This window comes from Lonchura striata, chromosome 22, assembly GCF_046129695.1.
Source record: "Lonchura striata isolate bLonStr1 chromosome 22, bLonStr1.mat, whole genome shotgun sequence".
Lineage (NCBI taxonomy): Eukaryota > Metazoa > Chordata > Aves > Passeriformes > Estrildidae > Lonchura > Lonchura striata.
Genome location: NC_134624.1, coordinates 2,379,544 through 2,402,311, shown reverse-complemented (window position 1 = coordinate 2,402,311; position 22,768 = coordinate 2,379,544). Strand labels below are relative to the sequence as shown.

Sequence of the window (22,768 nt, the reverse complement as noted above, 5' to 3'; positions counted from 1 at the left end):
ATATATAGTTATTAATGCACAGTTGTTAATACATTAATAGATTATTATATACATTAATAAATCTGTCGCTATAAAAATAGATCTTTATACGCAAAAGTCTGATTTCAATTGCAAATTGCAGGGGGAGGGAAGCAGAAGAAAAGATAAAGTTTTATTCAAGATGTCTCCTTTGAAGGAAACTGAACAAATGTACTTTCCTCCTTCATATATTCATGAGATGACTGCTTCCTTACCCTGTTCTCCACCACCCTCAGCTCCGGGCTCGGAGCCAGCACAGCCCTTATCTGGTACGAGGCAGGGGAAAAAAAAACTCCTGATAGGATCAGAAGTTTTCAGTAGTTTAACAAATCTGGGAAAAAGCCTCCATTGGGTTCTAATAAAGCTTTAGGAGTGTGACGGGCAAAGGGATGCTGGGAGAGGCTGGTGTGCAGCACGGGGGACAAAGAACAGCATCCTGCAGTGGGGACAGGGACCCCAGGGCACCCCAAAACCCTTCTGGACATGCACCCACTCTTTGCTTTTCACCTTTATGGCCAAGCTTTGCCATTTCCCCCAAATGCAGAGAGCAGGAGAGAACAGCAGCAGCTCCCGGGCTCGCTGCAGCTGGGTGGGCAGGAGCTGGCAGGACCCCATCCCACTGGGGAGGGACGGGCAGAGCCCACGGCAGCACCCACCCGGCTGCCCTGACCCTGCTTCATCCTCTCTCCAGTCACGGCGCTCAGTCACTTCCCAGCTAATTGCCTCCACTCATGTGTGCAAACTCACCGTTTACCGGAAAATGTCACGGAATGTTAATTTCATTCGGAATGCGCTTCCATGTTTTTATGATGGGAAATGAATAAGCATTGTATTAATGGCATCATTTCCAACTCCAACCGCAGCCGTGGCCCCGTGGATGGATGCTGGGAGTTACTCATCACCCTGCACATTCCCTGCCTCTCCAGCTCCTTCCTTTCCCTTCCCCCAGCTCCCCTCACTTCTCCTGTTGGTAATTAAGATAATGCAATGTAATTATAAACATATTAGGAAAGATCAAACGCTGAAGAGCCGCGGTCCGGCAGTCCCGCCTCTGCCTCACACCTCTGCCTGGAGAGCACCTCCCGAAAGTTGATGGGTCCCTGCACTCCTGGGGCTGCTCCAGCTGCTCCTTCCCAGGAGCTGTTTCTGGCCCTCAGCTCTTCAACAGGGACTTTCTAGCATGTCCCTCCCCTGGCATGCACAGGGCATTTATTTCTCTATTCCATTTGTCCTGCAAGGAAAAACCTTTGGTGGTGGGGTGCTGCGCCATCTCCCCCACCCCAGCACTGAGGAGGTCCAGTCCAAAAGACTCCATTTCCCATTTTTTCAGCTCTAATAAAACCCTTAACTTAGGTTTTTTTACGAGACATCATACCTTTTTTGCTTAGGCAGCGAGCAGAGAGGATGAGGGAAGATGGGCAGACCCTCAGTATCAGCTAATGCTCCTCAAGTTATCAAATAATTGAAAAGTTAAATAAGAACCCTCTGGAGGAAGCTTCCCGATTTGGTGCTAATGGGCACACGGAACAGTCGGGGCTAACGTTGCGTGGAGGAGAGACAGTGGCTCAAGAGCACAGCTCCCTCCCTCTAGCACACAGCTCCTGCAGCTGCTCAGAGCCAGGGGAGACACTGCCCCATGGAGCCAGCTGGGGCAGGGACTCGCTGAGGGCAGAAAAAAATCCCATCCCCATTTGTCTGGGGAGCCACTGCTGGGGGACAAACCTGGGGGCAGCAGCACTCTGGCATCTGCAAAGTGAGTGTGAGCAAGTGCCAGCACCCCAGAGGATGGATGTGGCCAGGACAGGGCTCCAGGAACAGCCACAGCTGGCCAGTATGGGTGGGAAATGTGGCAAAGTGGCCCCTGGCCAGTTTCCACCACTCCCCAAGTCCATGCTCAGCAGCATGGTGCAAAATTAATTTTTTAGTTAGAAAATGCATTTCCTCTGCCCAGCGGGCAAAGTGACATTTTTCACAGTACTGACAAGGCTGTGCCATGTGCCAGGATGAATGAGGGAGTGTTGCCAACCCAGAGGAGAAGGACAAACTACCAAAATCTCTCAATGTGGCCAGGAGCTTCAGCTCCAAATGCAGCACCAAAAGGACCAACAACCTCCCACACTGGGCAGCACATGAGTGGAGGCAGCAGGCAGTAGAGAATGAGCTGACAGCTGGTTTCTTGGCTCAGGAAAAGACCTGGGAACACCCAGAATGCCCAGGATATCAAAACCAAACCCATTCCAAGCCCCACAGGTAAAGAAGTGAGGCTGAGCAGCGCCACACTCACAGGACCAGTGGGAGAGTCGCAGCAACGCCATAACTCAGCGGGGCCGTCAGAAAGGATTGATTTGAAGCACCTTGTTAATAAGTTTCCTCTCCCACTGGTCCTTCAGGGAGGTCAGTGCCTAATGATAAATGGGGCTGGAAGGTGCCTGCAGACCCAGTATCAGCACAGGTGCCCAGCCTCAATCCATCTTCCTTAGGAGCCAGCTGACAAAACCGTCTCGGTGCCATAGCCAGGTAAAACACAACCGATGGGAAGAGGACACGCAAACAGAGTGAAAAGGTGGTGCTGCAGTTGCCCTCCCTGCTCCTCCCTTCCCCATAAAACCCATGAGTCTGGGATGGAATGATGGGGGAAATCTCCACGTGCTGATCGGTGGAGCCACAATGCCACTAAAAAGCCAAGGAGAAAAAGGGCTGAGTGCTGTGGTCTAAGAGAAGCACATCACTCGCTCAGGTGACAGGATCCAGAGCAGCCTCAACCTGAGCCCCACATCCCAAGGGCTGAGTCCTAACCAGCATCTATCTGTGTACTTCCAGTAGGAATGGGGAACATTGTGGGATTGTTCTCCTCCATCCCACATCCTCTTCTGATTGGTCTGATTTCAGAAACCAATGGCATGTTTTCACTCCATGCTGACACCATGGAAGCAGCATCCCTGGAAGTGTCCAAGGCCAGGTTGGACAAAGCCTGGAGCAGCCTGGTCTAGTAGAAGATTGTCACCCTGATTTTTAAGATTTTCTAAAGCCTTCTGAGTTTACATTCTGTTAGAGAATTTTACAACTTTCTGTAAACAACCTATTGTTTTGCATTCCTTCATAGGGGTGGAGAAACTTGATGTACTGGTAGTTTGTCCAATGTCATTGGAGAGGTAGCACCTTCACCCTCCAATCCACTGTCACCTTTGGAAAAGTATAAATGCTGGAGTCAGAAAATAAACATTCTTCTTTTCACCTTGCAAATAGCAGAGGCTCGTGTTGTGCTTTCACGTATCCTGTAGTGACAGAAGATGTCCCTGCCCATGGCAGGGGGTTGGAACCAAATGGTCTTTTAGGTTTCTTTTAACCCAAACCCTTCCAGGATTCTGTGACAGCCCCGGTCAGAGCTGAAGCTCTCCCAGGTCCTCTGTATTGCACACAAGATGCAGCCCAGCCGAGAAACTCAGGAGAGGCAAGGACACCCGAGATGCCCCAAGGAAAGTAAACAAGGATCTTAATGTTTTTTTTAGATTTTCCATCAGGGGAAGAAAAAAAAAAAAAAGAAAAGAGAAAAAGAGTCATCTTGAAGCTAATCTTGGTCAACAACTGTCCCACAGCCTGGCTACACCTTTAAATAATGTAGTGCTTTATCAAACATTCATAGTGATGCACAAAGTGATGAACAATGCGTGCCTGGCATTTATATAAATATAGCTCCTGATGGCTTATTTTCCTTGGACAGCCAACACTTCACAGTTTATCTTCTGTGAGCTTGTGATTTTGCCTGGATGGAAAACACTTTGGACACCTGGGGAATCAGGACTACTGCACATGAAACTGCCATGACATCCCCACTGGGCATCTGCAGCCCCACAAAACTCCAGATTCCTCATTCAAGAGCTGCTGCTGACTTGAGGAGCCAGAAGTCACCCAGCTGTGGCTGGAAGAGGGGACAATGAAGGGTATTTCTCCATCTTGGGATGTTGTGGAGTGTCAGGGTGAGACCAGTCCAAGCCTTGCAAAGCAGGAGGACTTCACAAATCCAGCATCTCTTCAGGATGCTCAGCAAAATGCTGGCATCATAAACCTCCCTGTGTCTGTTCCAGTCCCTATGGCACCATTCAAAACCACTTTTCCAACTGCTTCTTCCCTCCTCTGTCTCATTAAATTAATGAGCAGGTTGCAGCAAAGAGAGGGGAGAAAAACATTAAAACTTACCAGGAGCCCACCCCACCAGCCTCTTCTCCACAGCAACAGTTGCCATGAGCCAGGAAGAGCCCTGGCTGACCCTAGGTGTTTAAACCTTAATTAGTCATTAACCATGGGCCACAAAACCCATGAGCCACTGGGCTGCAGGACCAGAGGAAAGCCCCAAACCCCAGGAGCTTCCCTGCCCCTTGTGTGTCATTCTTAGAGGCAGGAGGATGTTGGATATGGATGGCTCTTGAGGGAGAGATGTCCTGAGTGTGCTCCCACAGATCCGTGGTACTGCTCTGATCCACTTCCTTGGGGGTGTAAGGGAGGGGAACAGTGTCCCACAGCCCCACCATTCCGTCCCCCACAACCCAGGTTTGGGGTGGAGGTAACCATTTCAATGGGATGATCACAACAAACCTAAAACTCCAGCCTGGCAGCTCTCCATCGAGATCTCCAAAGACAGTTAATACATTAATATATTAATTATAACCATGTTTATCTCTGCAAAGCACAGCTTTTCCCTGGCAGGTCAGGACATTTGCAAATCCATACTGAAGTCTGAGCTGGCATCACCACAGAACCAAAGACCCAATGGCCCGGCTGGTGTAACCTCTCTAACTGGGGCACTCATTCCCTTCATTAATACATTCAATTCAGTTACAATTGAACATGCTGGGCTTGAAAACAGCTTAAATGCCTTTATTAACTAGAGACACTACCTAAGCATGTCTGGAAGTGCCTCCCTGAATTAGGAGCCAATTCCTGCCCTGTCGAGCCCCCACCTTTTCTATTTTCCTTTTCATTTCTTTAAAGCTGAAAGTTGCAGCTGGTTTGTTTTTTTTTTTTTCAGACAGGACTAGAAGACTGCAAAAAACCACTTTTCACTGGCAAGCTATGAGAATATACATTTTCAAAGGTCCCTATAAATTACAGAAGGAGTTGGCTGGGATTAGAGCCGGGAAAAGCTGATCACGTACAAAGAGGGTCATGATCCCATCAGGTCACTGGAAAGAAGAGCCCCAAGACACATCAGATGCTGGCCTGACGCAGTGTCCCATTTTAGCCTCCAGCCTCAGCAAACGTTAAGCCATCACTTTATTTATTAAAGGCTCAGAAAGCCTCTGGTTCATGCTGGGAATCAGGGTGGAACTGCAGCTGACTCCTCGAGCCAACAGCAGCAGCAGACGGTGGCTCCAAGCCGCAGCGCGGGCACCAGGGATGGCACACCTTGGCACAGCCATCAGCCCAGCCAGGCACCAGCATCCTCTCAGAGACAATAAGGACATGATTATTAGGCCAGACATCTAGTTCCTGTTGCCTAAGTGCTCTCCCTTCTCCAGCGTGGAGAGCAGCACCATCACCTGTCCACTGTGAGGGCGTCGCCCCCAGCTCACACCCATCTCTAAATCTCATCCCCAAGGCACTGGAGGTAGTGCAGAGCTGAGATCTATCTGCAGAGCTCAGGTATTTGCAATGAATGGCAGCTCCAAGGAACAGCTTGACTACCTGCCCTCCTCTTGCACAGGTCAGCCCCCAAAATGTCCCTTTCCACAGCCCCAACACCCTGTCCTCCAGCAGAGCACTGCCCTACCTCTCCCCGGAGGAGATTCCACCGGCAGGAAAAACAAGTCTGAGATGTGGCCACCAGAACAGCTTCTGCAATGCTGGTGAGGGGCACAGGAAGCTCTCTCTTGCCATCATCAGGATCCTTCCCCTGCTTTTTGCTGTCACCTCAAAGCCATTTGTCTCCCCTGCTTAAATCCCTTCTCCCAGTTCTCCTGGGCTGCACCACCCAGAGCAGCTTGTCTGGGAGGCTGGAGGGACCACAAGCCCTGACATCAGCACTTCCCAATATTTCTTTATGCTGCTTTGTATCTGTCTGGCTTGGTTCCCTCTGCAACCCCCAGATGAGGACTGAAGCATTAAATGGCATGACCAGGGCTATCAGAGCAGCCAGTGGCAGAGTGGAGCTGGATCCACATCTCCAGGTGCACTCTAGCAGCCAGACCATCTTTCAGGAATGCTCAAAAGCATCTCACTGCTGAGAAAAGCATCCATGGATCAAGTAAGAGAAACTTCAGAGGTTTACCTGAGCCAACACAGCAGGGGAGAAGTAAGTCCAGGAGAGGAATTCAAGATGAGTGCCCAACCATACCTTTGATATGCCCATGGTATTAATCATTGGAACCATCAGTAATAAGTCCTGTCTCCTGTCTAGACTTGGAGGCCATACCCAGACTGCAGAGCCTGTGAAGCCAGCACAAAGGCCTACGTGAAATGTGCTTTTTTTGAACATAAAAGAAGCTGAGAAATAAAGATGGGTCCTTTGTTGCAGGAGTGGAATTGCAGATAGTCGATTTTCAAGTCTGATTTCTCCTCAGTTTTCACCAGGCAGAAGTTCTATTTCTAGCTGATCCTTAGGAGATTTGGTTTGGCAAAATCCCTCTGAGGAACTTGTGTAATCCCATCCTGAGTTTGCTGGACTTTACCTTTGTTTACCAACTCCACCACTGTGTATCCAGTGCATCCCAGACAGGGATGCAGCAGTGCCACCTACAATGGACTGGGACCCAAAGTCCCCCAAAACAGGACCTGATGGACAAAAGCAAAGGACTCCTGCTGCTGTGGGATGAAGCTGTGTCTGCGAGGATGAGAGCTGTGTATATTACATGAGAAAAGCACGTGAGGAATTCCCAAAGGGATGGAGCTTGAGGCCATCTGCTTGGGAAAAGCAGGAGAGCAGAACTCCTGAGGAGCAGGGACTGGAAACTCCACAATGAAGTGAGGCCAGAGGCGGTGAGGAAGTGACAACACCTGCACAAATGTACCCAAATTCCCATAATCACTGAGCCCCATGTACATACTGGGACTGCGTTCAGAGAGGGAGGGTCTCCCCAGCAAAGACCAAGACCCCTGAAACTGCACCCCACACCAGCAGAGCCCACTTGGCACCATGCACACCCACTGAGCACAAAACCCTAGAGACCTTTAAATTGCCAGAGAGAACCCAAACCCTGCTCCATCCCAGCTCAAGGGATCCTGCTTGATAATTAGGACAGCCTGGCTATCGCTTCCTGCCTCGCTCCATTTCATTTTATTCTTAATAAAAAAAAAAAAAAAAAAAAAAAAAAAAAAAAAAAAAAAAAAAATTCTACTTTTCTTCCTAAACCGCCTTTGATTTTTCTCCTGTCTAAATTCATCTGGGCTCTGTACAATGTCACCAGGTCAGCTTGTGCTCCTGCTGCAATTCTAATTTTGTCAGCTTTACATTTTCTAGGCAGTTGGGAGATTTTTCTTTCTTTGCTCCTTTTTTTTTTCCCCCCCAAGTCAAAAATGATTTTGCATAACAGTAATAACATTAATGGCCCTGCACAGTGAATCCAGATTACAACTGCAGCTAGGGAGAAATAAACATCTCATCTTTGCCCTGCTGTTTATCTCCCCACAGCAGAGCCTGGTATCAGGTCAGAACCTGTAATTTCATTAACTTTATCACTCAGACACGCTTGTTGCTAGATGTCATTATTCAGCACATCACTCCTGTGTTTTGTTTGTGCTGGGATTCACTTCAGATGCTCTGGCACCACACGGGAGCATCCCTCCCATCCACATCACTGCCTGAGCTGGGGAGGAAAGTTTGGCTTGCTGAGCTGTGATCTGCAAAACATTTGTGCTGCTCAGGCCTCCTGGGCAGGGACTGCATGGAGCAGAGCCATCCAGAGCAATTCCCTGCCTGATTCCCTGACTAGATACATGCAGAAGTGGTGAATAAAAAAAACCCACAGTCTTCCTCACAGAAAGAAAAACTGTCCCAGCAGGCACCAAGCGTGGGGCGTGCAACTCCCAGCGATGGGAAGTGAACAACCCAGCACCTGCAAATCAGGCAGTGCCCCGCTCAGGCAGGTGGAGGGTGAGCAGAACTGCTCCTTCTCCCCCGGATTTGCCATCCCTGGTAATTAATGCTGGGAAGTGACACTTGAAAGAGCCTCTGATGACAGCCCCTGCGACGAGACCGTTTGGAGCCCGCTGACAAATCCCAGCTGATGCCTTATCACAAGGCAGCTCAGCAAGAGCAGCGAGGAGAGCTTTTCCCAAGGGAGCTGCTGGATTCCCTGGGATGCAGGCACAGCTCCACACCCATCCCCAGTGACCACAGTGAAACCTGGCAGTGCCAGCTGGGCACCAGGGAAAGGCTGATCTCATTGTGGCAATACAGCCACGCTCCAGCTGGGCGTCCCTTAGTGCCTCCACCTTCAATCCAGCTGTAAAGCCATGCCCAAGCAGAGCTGGCTCCCAGTCCCTGGGGATCTCCAGGTGTCCAGCACATCCCTCTGGCTGCCCTGGCTGTCTTGAGACCCTGGCAGAGGTATCAGAGACCTTGGCACAAAGTCAAAAACACCTGTGGCTTCCATTTTAGCCTGTGGAAAAAACTGCCAACTCTGTGTGAGGAATTACAAGCCACAAGGGTTTGAGTAGTGTGATATTTGTATTAACACAGGGTGGAAAAGTAGAAATTTGGGGTTTTTAGAATGGAGTTCAGGGGATAAAGATGGAGGAATTTGGGCGAGTCCTGACCTTCTTCTCCTTCTTGCCCTCCATGTCTTGGTGTGATGGTGACACTTTTCTATTGGTTTAAGGTAGAGACTCACTTTCTAGCATGGATGATAAGATATTGGCACATTATTGTAAACATAGTACACGTAATTTTGAGTATATAATGTAAACTCCCCCCGAGGCGAGGGGCAGATTGCCATGGCTTCCTTTCTAGACAGACCTCAGCAGGTCAGAGAAAGAATGTTCTAGATAAGAAAAAATAAACAACCCTGAGAAGTCAATCCTATGCATTTTAGATTTCTTCTTTGGCTGCACAGGTTGGGAAACAATGACTTTTACACTCTTGGGGACCCAACAGGCTGACCCCGAGATCCAGGTACCAGGTGTCTGCTCACACCAGCTGCAGCTTCTCCAGCCCACATGCCCATCCCACAGGGATCTGGCTGTGACTGCTGCTCGTGAGCAGGCCAAAGCACCTGCCAGCAGCATTCTGAGTCACCACGCTTCCCCTGCCTGTGCCACCAGGTCAGAGTGGAAAGCCCACGGCACATCTATTCATATCTGCAGTCTAGAAACACTAAATCTGAACCACAGGCACCTCATCCTGGGCAATCCAGGCTCTGAGCAGCTTCAGCAGGGAGGAGGAAGCAGCACAAACCACAGTTTGGCTCCTTGAGCAGAGCCTCATCCAAGAGGGAAAAGTGCCCATCTGGGAGGAGGCATATGGTGAACTGGCACAGTCTGGAAGGATCAGACTAGGCAAGGTATAAACCTGCCTCAATCCAAGGCACAAAGTCTGACAGCATCACAAGCAGAGCTGGTGGGAGCATTTGGGAACATCTCTCCCAGCTCAGGTATCCACCAGGCAGCTTCCAGCTTGGGGCAGAGGGTTCAGTCATGTAAGTTTGTTATTGTCAGTTCCTGAAGCCCCTGGATAGTTTAATATTCTGTGCTAGATCTTGTTTGCTGTTTTGTTTTGAAGAGCACTGAAATGCAGTTACTGCTGTCTTCCCCACTCGCACAATTCTAAATAATTTATAGAAAAGCAAAACAAAGAAAAGAATATGAAAGAAGAAAGAAGATAGCTTGGTTATGAGATATGAAGGCTTTCATTTGTTCATTCTCACTGAGCAGAGGGCTGAGGAGACATCTCTTAACCCCATGGGCTTGTAACAACCAGACACACACCAAGAGATGCCAACAAGGATGCTCAGAGCAGCACTCGAGGATGGCAGATTGACCTCTGGCACCTCCAAATCTGCCTGAGCAAAAATACCCATGACAATCATCACAGCCTTGTTTAAAAGGGGAAAGAGTAAAGAGCATTTTAAAGGTGAAAGAAAAATTACCTCAGCCACCACTTATGACCACCACAAGGGCAGGGAGCTGCTTTCCAGACACACTGCATCACCTAGGCTATCCCTGGCTCCTCCATGGAGCCAAAAGGAGTCCCTGTCCACACCCCTGCCTGGAAAGCCCACACGAGAAAGGAAGGATGGTTCAGCACCACCCCAAAATCCCTTTCCTGCACGGAGCAAGCCAGCACATCCCTTCCTTGCTCCAGCTGGAGTCACTCACAGCACTAATGTGCTTTGCTTTTGTTTATTCAAATGCATTTTACTGTGCATTGCAGGCGAACAATATTAAATGGCTCATAATAACATTTCAATAAGCAGAGGTGGGTGTAGCAGCTTCTGAGAGACAGGTTTTAGAAATGCAAGCAATCAAGTACGCGTTAGCAGAAATACCCTGGGGAACGCGCCGCTCCCCAGCAGAGGAGAGAGGGAGAGAAAAGCCACAAACCTTTCTTCTCGTAGTCAGGTTTCTCCTCCCCGCCCCGGCCCAGGCTCTCCAGCGTCCTTGTCACCTGGCTGCCAAACTCATCCTCCCTGGCGCTGGGCTCTGCCCGCCGCGGCGTCTCCTCCTCCTCCTCGTCCTCGTAGTCGTCCAGGATGGGGGTCTCGCGGATGGGCACCCCAATGACGGAGTTGTGGGCCTGCAGGCGGGAGTTGCGGAAGCTCTCGCGGGCCTGGGGGCCCAGCAGCACCGAGGGGATGTAGTGGATCTCGTGCGTGGCCTCGGTGCTGGCGCTCTTCTGCGGGATGCGGCGCCGCTTGTGCCAGCGCCGCTGGGCGTACAGGGCCACCATGAACACCAGCAGCAGGAGCAGCAGCGCGATCAGCCCACCCTGCAGAGAGAGAGAGAGAGCACAGGGCACTGTCAGGGGGCACGGGGTCCAGGGAGGGGTGACGGGGTGCTGCAGGGTCCACAGAATCACGGAATGATGGGGGGATGAGATCCTAAAGCCCATCTCATTCCAACCCCCCGCCATGGGCACGGACACAGAATTCACAGAAACACTGGCTTGGAAGAGACCTTCAAGATCATCAAGTCCAACCCAGCCCCAACCCCTCAACTCAACCCTGGCACCCAGTGCCACATCCAGGCTTTGTTAAACACACCCAGGGATGGTGACTCCACCACCTCCCCGGGCAGCCATTCCAGAACTTTATCACTCTTTCTGTAAAAAACATTTTCCTAATATCCAACCTAAATTTCCCTTGGTGCAGCTGGAGACTGTGTGCTCTGGTTCTGTCAGTTCCTGGAGAAAGAGCCCAGCCCCAGCTGAGCACAGCCACCTTTCAGGAGCTGCACAGAGTGACAAGGTCACCCCTGAGTCTCCTTTTCTCCAGGCTGAGCACCCCCAGCTCCCTCAGTGGTTCCTCACAGGGTTTGTGTTCCCAGCCCCTCTCCAGCCTCATTGCCTCCTCTGGACACGGTCCAGCATCCCAACATCCTTCCCAAACTGAGGGGCCAGAACTGGACAACATCCACTAGGGCAAGGTTGCTTCACCCCTATCCAAACTCGAACACTTCCAGGGATGGTGCACCCACAGCTTCCCTGGACAATCTGTTCCAGTGCTTCACCACCCTCTGAGCAAACTCCCAGAGCACCCTTCCAGCAACAGCCCCCAAACCACACACAGGGGATTCCTGGAGCAGCCACCTCTCAGGTGTGAGGTCATGGGCAGGTAGATGAGGATGCCAGGGATGGTCTTCAGCTGGGAATAGCACAGTGATACCTCCAGCTAAATTCTGACCTTTCTCCCAGGGACTTTGTTCTCTCCACCTCACTCTTTGGGACCCCCAGGCCCCCTACACAGGGGGAGAAGGGGAATGGGGATAATCACAGTCCACCACTTAGGAGAAAAAAACTCATTAAAACCACCCAACTGTCACCCAGCAGCAATAAAGCCTTAGCAGAGACACACATCTCCCAAAAATGATGGTGCAACAAATGGCCCCTCACAGGCAATGCTCCCAAGGCATGGTTACCCCAGCTCCAACATTTCTGGTTTGATTTCCCTGTGGTTTCAAGATCAGCTGCAGAGCTGGGGCACAGCACAACATATTCCAGACTCAGACCTTTTTTACTCAGCTCTTGTTTTTCCCCTCCTCCAAATTTTATTCAACACAGCTCTCAGCAACATCCATATTGAAAATAAAAATCATTACCAAAAAAACTAAACTTCCAAATATCTATATGTACATGGAAGTAGCACATCCTCTCAAGGGAGCCTGGCTAGAGTATCAAAGGGAGCCAGCCCTGCCTCTGGCTGCTCTGGAAGTTAAATTCATCCCTACACACACAAGAGCTGTGCCTGTGCCAGCTCCCAGCTTCTTAATCTCTGCAGCATCAGACCAATTTTATCCCGTAGCAGACAAGCAAGGCAGGGCATGTAAATCAGGAGCAGCACGAGTAACCAGGGCTTTGCAGCATGACAGGAACAGCCAGGGCAGGGCAGGCGTTCCCTGGGCACCTGGAGCTGCACCGAGCTCTGTGGCACAGCAGAGGCTGGAAACATTCCCTCTGCATTCCAAACAAAGCACCAGGCTGCACCTGGAGCACGGCTCTGACTCCTGAACAGAGCAGCTGTAGGAGGTGGCAGTGGAAAGCACAGGTCACAGGATGAGCTGCCTCACAGGAGGGGCCCAGCACAGCACACCTCACATCAGGATCCCCTCCTCTCCTGCCACATTTTCCTAACACATGCAGGACTCGGGTTCAGGACATGGCTCAGCTTGAGTTCCCCAATTTGTGCACCATCAGGAAAGGTGTTCTGCTGCCCAGGAGATGCTCAGGGATCCCTGCAGGGCAGAGGGGCAGGGCTTGGTGACCTGCCCAGGTTATGCTCTGCAGTACCAGGGCACTTCAAGGACCAGAGGGATGAAAACCCACCATGGCCTTCCATGCTCAGAAACAAGAACCAGCATGGACACTTCAGCCTGGGAGAGCAGACATGAGTTTCCTTGGATTTGCACAGTTCCTGAGCATGGACACCTCAGAGCACCACAGGAGCTCCCTGGCCTGAGCCACTGACACCCCCTGGCATTTCCTCAGACACCCACTTTGCAGGATGTGACATTCACCATCTCTGCACAGAGAGACATAACTCTGTCTCTCAGGATTCCTTGGAGAACCACAGAGAGGAGAAAACAATCTTTATTTCCGCTCCTTTGTTTTGCCCATGTGGAATGTGGTGTGGAGATTGTTCACCTGCAGTGATGGCTGGGCTGGATTCTGGTGAAGTTGTTTGGGGTCAGTGACCAATGGATCCAGCTGTGCTGGGCTCTCAGCAGAGAGTCACGAGTTTGTAGTTAGGTAAGTAAGAAGTGAGTATGTAGAATAGGATAGTATCTCTTTAAATAGTGTATTAATGTAATACAGTATAGTTTTAATAAAGCCTTCTGATCTGGAACCAGACATCATCAGTTCTTCACACATCCGGGGTTCACTGCAATTTTACTACAGCAGGACAGAAACCATGGCACACCAGGAGGGAGGCCAGGCCAGGTGACAAGGACACAGCAGGGCCACAAACTTCAACACAACAAATCTCACTGCAAAACCAGGCTGGCTCATGTGCCAGCACCTTTACAGCAAAGAAAGGGGTCTCGTGGCCCCTCTGAAGGGCTTCAGAACAACACTCCTGGATGTGACTGCTGTGAAAAAAATCTTCTCCAAGGCCTTTACCACCAAATTCCTGAGCTGCCCAGCTGGGTATCACTCACTCCTTTGTGCACTCTGCCACTGGAAAGGGGCTGCAGGGCAGAGCACTCTGCATCCATGGGCACACAGGCACTCACTCTCTGTGGAAAAGCAGAGCCAGAGACATCCCATATGCTCAGAAAAGGTCAGAGTGACAGAAAAAGCCTTGCAGGAGGAGCAGCTGTGCCAGCTGGACACAAGGAAGGGTTTTAGGTACCCATGGCAGGCCTGGGACTGTGAACCTTCCTGGCTGGGCTCACCTTATATCTGCCCCTGGGGAATGTCCTGGAGACAACAAACCTGTTGGCATATTAAATGAAGATCTCTCTGCTTAGAGAACCCACAAGAAGGCATGAAGGCACAGATGTTCCTGGTGTGCCATTCCCCCTCTGACTCAAGAATGACAGCACTGACTCAAGGAAGCCAAGGGCTCCCAGCCCAGCTACAGCTCCCACATCCTTTGGGGATGAGCCAGAGATCTCTGCTCTGCCAGTCACTGGGACAGTGGCCCCTGGGAAAGGCTGGAGGTGCCCGTGCCAGCCCCCTGGGTGAGCACCATGGGCTCCTCACAGGCAGCTCAATTCCAACGTGCTCCTTTTGTCCCTGACCCCGTGCTGGCAGCTGCTTGTTTAACAACACCATGCCTGGAGAGCTTCCTGGGGAAAAGGGGGAAAAAAAAGTCAAACTTAGGAGGCATTCAAACCAGCCTCATTTTAATCTATTTTTTATGTTAAATTATCCAACTGAGGGAGCAGGAGAGAGAAAGGGGAAAGAAGGGATAATATGAGAAATGTTTTATTTGACAACGTGTCATTCGGAAACTGATTATTTCTGTCTCCGAGCTTTTTAATATTCCCAAACAATGGCCGAGCCGCGTGGGGATTTGGTATTCTAAGGCTGGATTTATAATACTCTGTTCTGCAGTGATAAGAACACGGGCCTTTAATCCTCTGAGCTGTGAACATGCATATTCTCCCACCTAATGTCCTTCCTGCCATGCTCCTGCTGCCCTGGGCCGGCCCAGCAGGGGCCACCAGCACCAAGACCCACAGGAGAGGAGAAGGAATGGGAGAAGGAAGATGGGGGAGAAGAGGGATGGTGGGAACAACCCGCATGTGGAAAGAACTGCAGGGCTTGTGGCACCACAGCAAAGCTCAGCTGAAGCTGAAGAGCAGCAAGTCTGGGAGTTACTTGAAGCTCAGCAGGAAAATCAATGGGAGAGGCCACACTGAAGAGATTGGAGCCTCACATAAATTATGAAGGCTGCCAAGCTGGTGGATTGGAGGGTCATCACTCTGCAGGAGTCTCTGAGATGCTGAGCAATTTCTGGGCAGCAAGAGGACACATTGCTGCTTTGAACACAACCCCCATGCTGCCCTGCCAAGCCAGTGAAAGACAAGGGAGTCCCACTGCTCCTCTGGAGTCCAGACAAACTTCCTTGCAACAGCCTCTGGCCTTTCCAGCTCTGCTCCCCACAGCACTGGGATGTGCTGTGATCCTTGCAGGAATCCCCCATCCCTGCAGCCTTGCAGTCACACAGGGACAGCCCAGCTGCTCAGAAATCAAGCCCTGACAGTCTTCCAGCTGCCACACCAAAAGGGCTGAAATACAGGAGAAAAGCCCAGGCTGGAAGGGATAATTTGGGCTGGGCAGACCTCTTATGCCACAGCATCCCTTGTGTAGGTCAAAGCAAACACAGTGCTAAACAGCACAGCACTCAAGTTGGTGCTGACCTGGGCCCCTTCCTCCCAACACCAATGCAAATTTTTGTCCTCAGGCAAGAATATCCCTCCTTCTTTCCTAACTTGAAGCTATTTACTGTCCAACATTGGGCTGGCAACCAGCCCCGTGGCTCCTGAGCTGCTGCTGGATGAAGCAGGGCTCTCACAGCCCCAGACACAGCTCCAAGGACAATCCCCCAGGACTGCTCAAGGATGCCCCATGGGCTGAACGAGCCCCCAGGGCTGGAGCATCACAACCTCTGCACCATCCCAGCAGGTAAAGTAAGGTGAGCAATCAGGTACCAGCAATAACCACACAACCCTCGGGGCTCTTCATACTGTGTACTTTTCCTTTCTTCCCTTTCTTGCTGTAAAGGTAATTAAACACTAGGACAATTTACCAAGGGGTGTAGTGGATTATCCATCATTGTCAATTTTAATTTTTTTTTTAATCAAGCCTGGATGCTTTTTGAAAAGTCATACTTTATTTCAAATGAGAAATAGAGGCCTCAGGGCATTCTTGCACCCTGTGCAGCTCTGAGGGAACAGCAGATGATCCCATGGTCCTTTCTTGAATTCCCCTCACCCCAGTTTTGGCTTTCCCACAGTTCAGCTCCACAGCATCTCATCTCTCATCTGGGGCACTTCATGCCCTCCCAGGCAACCCAGACACACAAAGTACCAAAACCCCCATGTGCTGTGGGGCCAGTGATGAGCCCATGGATGAGCGGGCACCAGGCAGGGAAACTGAGGCAGAGTGTGGGCATGGGACCAAGGACAGACAGCAAGCCAGCATGAAGGCTAGAGAGGAAGAGACAAACACCAGGATTAAAATATATACATATATATATACTCCAAAGAGATCTGGATCCAGTCCTGGCTCCAGACCAGTCAACCCCACCTCTCTCCAACAGAAAAAGATGATACACAGGGCAAAGCTCCTAAAACCCCACATTTTCTCCCTGTACATTTCAAATCCCCGTTCAAGCACAGCTTCACCAAGGTGCCTAACCACACACTCAACTTTAAAAATGTGTTTAATTCCCATTACAGTCCATTAGCCTAGAGCACACGCCTCGGTGCTTTGCTGAGCAGGGACAGCTCCTTGAATTGCAGCCCAAAGAGAGCTGTATTACATCTCTTTTTTCCCTTCTTTCCACAGCTCAGTACCTCACTGAGCCACAGGGATGGCTGGGGCACTGTTCTCTGGGGGTGTTGTTATCACAGCTGTATCACCAGAGGTGACAGCACCCCTGAACCACCCTCTCTGAATGGGTGCCAGGAGCACAGGATGTGGCCCAGGGGTTTAAGAGGAAGGTTCCCCCAGGATGGCTCCATCCAGACCATGCAGCTCCTCCCACCATGCTGTACAGCCACACACAGGGCATAAATTTCACAGTATATACACTCCTGGAAAGTACAACACACACACAAGCAATGAGAGTTACAGTTGCTGTGGGAACCATAACTTTAAAATCTCTGACTCTTCCATAATAAATAATAATAAAAAAAAAAGAACAAGTCAGACAAGTCACATTTTCATATAATTTTTTGTTTTTAAGCCACGCTCAGTTTTGTTTTGCTGTTTCATCCAAGAAGGGAAACAAAAGAAGGAGTGAACCTGCCAATCAGCCTTTCTGTGCTGCTCAGACATGCAATGTGATGTTCCAGTAAATGTTTATTTGAAAGGTCTCCCAGGCACCGGCTGTGTGCAAGCACCAAAACACACAACCCTCAATCACAGCCAACGTGCTGCGTGTCCCGAACTGCACATCTCGCTAGGATAACAATTCAAAATGACTCCTAATCCATTTTTATTATGTAAAAAAAAGGCATTTATTTGCAGCAAGCTGAAAGAGGAGGGCTGGAGGTGATTTTATTAAGTACCTGATTGCTGGCTCTTTTTAAAGCCGGGGCGCAGATTGCATAAATTGTGATTTTAATGCGCGCTAAACGGTTCACCTAAATGGGCTGACCTGCTAACCCAGAGCCTGCCCTCAGAGAGGGAAGATTTTAAAATTCATAAGGTTTGCTGCGCTTGCGCTCATGTTTTCCTAATGTGGGCAGCCTGGGAGCACAAAGCTGAGGCAAAAACAAAAGCTTTTCCTTCCCCCCGAGGAGTTTGAGTTACAGAGCCCCAGTCCTGCTCCACGCCAAGCCAAGAAACCCCTGCACGTGTTCATCCCACTCATTTCCAGCCCACGCCTGAACTGTGTCATCCATGTTCCAGAGAGGATGGAAAATCCACTTGAATTAAGGAAAAACGACCTGGATTTTCAATGAAAGAGGCCACCTCATCCACAGTAAGTGTCTCCCAGTGCAGGTGAGGTTGCACCAGCCAGGACAGTGATGCAGGTTGAGAGTGCCCAGGGCTGTGGCAACACAAAAAGCATCTCCCAGAGAAACACGGGGCTAAAGGGAAGATGTCCCTCCCTGCAGCATCCTCAGCACAGAGCCCAAACCTGACTGTCCACGGGAGCCCAGCTCAGGTGAGGAGCACCCCCATTCCACAGTCACAGCCCAGCAAAGTGCTCCTGCCAGGGAAACCCACCCAAACTGACTGTGTGTGGCCCCAACACCTTCCCAACTGAGAGTGAACAGCAGTGAAGCCCTCCAGGGTTCAGTCTAAGCCTGGTTTCACCGAATTCACCAGTAACACCTCCAGGGATGGAAGACACTTGCCATGGGACCTCCCAAAGTCACAGCCACTGCAGGATCCCTGACCTACCCAGCCCTTTCCAAACAAAGGTTTAGCAAATGCTGAAGCAAGGTCTCAAATTAGGAGGATTATTACAATATCCGCCAGCACACTATTTGCTAGCAAGTAATGAAATATAATTAAAAGTAAAGAACACTTGTCAGATAAATGACAAACACGTACTGCTGTTGCAAAAGTACCTTTGCTTGTTTTTTTAATAACTGTGTTTATCCGCTTCCTCACTAATTTGCAAAAAATGCAGCTAATTCTCAGTGGATCTCACAACCATTAGTGCGAATTAATGCTGCTCCCACTGTATATTCTGCATATATTAGAAAAAAGATTAATCTAATAAGAGATGCACATCTCTGGGTGAGGGAACACGAACACGACTCACATCATGCCTGCAGCTCCCGAGCCCTTGAGAGGGACAAGGTACAACACCCGTTATGCTCAATTAACCAGCCCAATTTTGGGGCTGCCAGACCCTGGCCACTTGTCCAGAAAACGTGGCAGAGGTGCAAAAATTCACCACAAGCACAGTACAGGGACTTCCTAGAGAGCCAAGCCCCGCTGATGGACCTGGTCCCCTCTGCACTGGTTGCTCTACCCACGGTGAAGATGGGAGAGAGAGTGCAAAAGGGGTTTAGCATTTATTTATGGACTTCTCAAACAACTTTTGGAGATGATGGGAAAGTGCTATTGTACACAGAGACATGAAGAAAAGAGCTTGTTTTGTTGGCTGTGGAGTTGTTTTTGGTTTTTTGCTTGGTTTTTTTTTTTTTAACAATCCAGCCTACTTTGTTAAAAAAAAAAACAAAAAAACACAGAAACAACAACGCACAAAAAAAAAAAAAAAAAAACTGCCTTACCATATTTAAAGTGCAAACATTTCAGCATAATGAATATCCACAGCTGAGTGAACAGAAACCACAGCTTTCCAGAAGGAGAGGGAGGGTATTCGAACATAATATCAGATATAAATCCTCTGTGCATGTGCCCACGTGGCATTTGGCATCTGAAGTTACCTTGGAATTCTGGCATAAGTCACACTACAGGAATCACACACCACAGAGCCTCCACTGGTACCTGGGGCATCACGCACCAAAGGAAAAAACAAACCAAACCTTAATTTTTATCGATTTTCATTCATGATTTCATAAGAAATTTGAAAACTGTGCTGACCCCCCCATGTAGAACAGAGCAGGGAAATACAGGACTTTGATTTAAAGAGAAGATCCAAGACCTCAGGAACCCGCCAAGCCTCCTCTCCCAAAATACCACAGCTATTCCCAGCAGGCTCTTAAGAGCCCAGTTAAATACAGCACTTAACCACACACTTAACTCCCATTAACTTCACTGGAACCTTGCACACAGATAAAATTTATCCGGTGTTTCAGGGCTTTTTCATCTCCCTGACAAGAACTGAGCGTTCCCTCATCCAGCTCTCCATGTGATGCCTCCAAACCACCCCGGGGCTCAGCAGAGTGGAAGAACAAACCCATGGGGATGGATTTTCCTGCTCTACAGCTCCCACACGCACTGCTCACATGAGTCCACACAAACCTCTTTGTTCTGCAGCACATCTTGATGAAACTGCTCCCTTTTCACCCAGCCCTCTTGCTGTATCAATTGGGAATATAAAAGTACGGGAATACACCAGATTTTACTTTTTTTTCTTATTATTTGAAGGTTGAGACCAGTGAACTCTTTCCTGGAAGAAAAGGAGACAGGGCACCCTGCCACTGGGCTGGGAGAAGATGGATTTGCACCTTCCAAAGGGCCCTTTGAACCCCCAGCTCTGAAGAGCTTTGCACACCCTGGGGACAGTCCACATCTCCAACCTCCTGAAATTCAAGTACTTTTATTTATTTTTTTTTTTCATCCAAGCCAACAGGAGGAAAGCAGAGGTGACAGCATGGCAGCAATGCCACCTGGGTGCCACCAAGATGACCTGCCAAGCTCCCTGGTGTGCTACGAGGGGCTGAGACAATCTGAGACTTGCTCTTTCCATCCCAGCTGGGAGCAGAGGGTTTGGAGCGGGATGCAGGGATGGAGAAGTGAGAGCTCCTTCACAGATGGAGTGAGGATTGCAGGGCATGGCTTTTCCAGCTGCTTCACCCATCTCAGCTGCACCACACCATGAGGGTTGTGGTGGAAAGGCTGCAGCCTCCCCTCCCCAGGCAGCAGCAGCTGAGAAAGTGCCTGTTTGGAAGCGGGAAAATATTCATTTCAATTAAATGTGCCTGGTGCTCCAATCAAAACCAATTAATTCTCCCCATCTGAAAGCTGATTAGCTGGGCTATCTGGGTAAATGGATTATAACAGGCTGATAACCCCCTCCCCGTGCACACACCGGGGCTGCTGTCAGGTTTTTGACACAGGTTTTTGACACTGTGTCTCCAGCCTAATTGCAGCATCTGTGAATAACTGTGGAGCAGATCCCAGCTCCATCCCTGGCAGCAGGCAGGGACCAGGTGAGGATGGCCACTCCAGAGCCAGTCTGAGACCCCATTACTGCTCCCAGGCTTCCAAGAGGGCTCTGGGCAGGGAAAGATACTCCTCCAACCCCAAAATCTCCCTCATCCCCCTGGAAGCTTTCCTGGGCGCTGGCATGGCTGTTCCCAGCTCTCCAGCCCTGTCCCTTCCCCTGGCTGTAATTAGCCAGTGTTTAACTCTACTGCCCATCTGCCTTCCTGATCCTTCTCCCTTCTGGAATGTTCTCTCACCCAGCACAGCCTGGGACAGGCACTGGGAACAGCAAGGTGCTGAGCTCAGAGCTCTGCACCTCAGCCCAAACCAGCCCAGCAGCCCCACCAAAGCATCCTCCACTAACCCAGGCTCCTGAAGCTACTCCAAGGCTCAGTCCTTGATGTCCTCAGGGAGCTCAGAGACCTGAACCCAGCCATGGGGATGGCAGCCAGCAGCAAGGGGAGGCACTAATCCATCCCACCCTTCTGTGAGCCTCATTCCTTCCAGGCCCCACGTCACCACTAATGCCACCTCAGCCCTGGTGGCACAGCCTCAGTCTCCAGGTTTCAGAAAAGGGGCAACAACTGGGGAGCTAGGGGCTGGAATTCTCCATCTCCGCTCCCTAGTTTTTTCCTCACAGTTGGGAAGTGTTGACTAGCTAAAACCACTTTTCCAATGGTGTATTTTTGGTTAAGAGCCGCTGAGCCAAATTGTGAACGGAGAAAAACAAAGACTCAATCCTACTGCCATTTTCTAATCAAATTTCCTTTTACTAATTTGACAGGCCTGTTTTGAAAATTTAAATGTAAAGCTAAAATGAAGTTAGTTTCCACAGCTAAACGGGAATGGAGACAAAATGTTTCAAATGGAACTAATAAAGTCCTTCTGCCCACACCTTTGGGCTCACAAAGCTCCTCTCCACTCCTTGTTTGTTGAGTACTGAGTTTTAGTTTGCTCACTCCCCCCACCATGCACAGGCATCCCCCAGCAGTTTGTTTTTAGCTTGTGGGAGGCAGGAAAACAATTTCTACCCAGCTCCATCTCCTAATTGTGGTGCCTATCCTGCGGCTGGCTTGAGTTCACATCTATTCTAAATTAAGCCCAGTTTATTCAATGCTCCCAATCTTCAGAAGAGCCCTGCAAAAGAAACAGCTTGGCCTGAGGGGAAAGAACGATTGGGAGATGAAGATCCAGCCGTGTGTGCTCCCAGAGAGGCTCACCTGGGCAGCAAGGAGAGGAGGGAGCAGATAAGCATCCTTGAGAGGCAGCACTGTCCTGCACAAGCTCCTCCACCTTTCAAACCTCCCCTTGCTCCAAACAAAAAGCCTCTTACTCGCCAGGGACTCAGCTGCTGTCCTCAGAATCTAACCTTCTTTCAGGCTTGCATCACTCAAGAGTAATTTCCCACAGAACAAAGGAAGCCAAAAAGAAGAATGGAGTCTCTACTTCATGCTACAGAAAGAGTGCTGGAAACTTGGTGGTTGAGCCTTTCTGGTCCATGGCTGTGATCCTTGGATAAGCCCTTGGAAAAGCAGCCCCACCCGTGTTTCGTGGCAGTGGGATTTGAATAAATGCATAAATCCAAGGATAAATGCAGCAGAGTGTGCTGGGAAGCACAGAAGAGCAGCACGGTTACTGATCAAAGGCCAAGTGCCTTCACACAAGCTGGACAGGAGTGTGGGTTTTAAAACCAGAGGCTGAATGTGTCTTGCACAGAACAAACAGGAGCTCCAGGGAATGAAATCCCAGAACTCAGAGCCTCAGCAGTCCACATCTCTGCCTCAGGCACCAAACGTCCCTGTCCCTGTCTGGAGGAGCTGCTGGACAGAGAGGAATGGAGCTGGCATCACAGAGCAGGGTCAGGGGGCAGTCTGCAAAGAAAACCAGAAGTGCTTAGAGCCCTCCTCTGCAAAGGCAGCACCCCTGGGGCGATGCCAGCCTGCATCCCTGCATGCTGCCAGGAGAGAGACCTGCAGCGAACTCCTCGGAGCAAAACATTTACAGGAAGAGGGTTTCCATCCATCACTTCAAACCTCCTGCTCATTTAATCTGTCCACACGGTGCAAAAGCGATCTGAAA

General features: G+C 50.0%; 1 protein-coding gene across 1 annotated transcript in view; it reads right to left on the bottom strand.

Annotated features, from left to right (window-relative positions):
- The window catches only part of ASTN2 (astrotactin 2), a 334,716-nt gene that overhangs the window by 236,555 nt on the left and 75,393 nt on the right, over positions 1-22,768 (bottom strand). Inside the window, exon 3 of the mRNA XM_021551387.2 lies at positions 10,552-10,936. Coding sequence (XP_021407062.1) covers positions 10,552-10,936 — 385 coding nt within the window. The remainder of the gene's footprint in view (positions 1-10,551; positions 10,937-22,768) is intronic.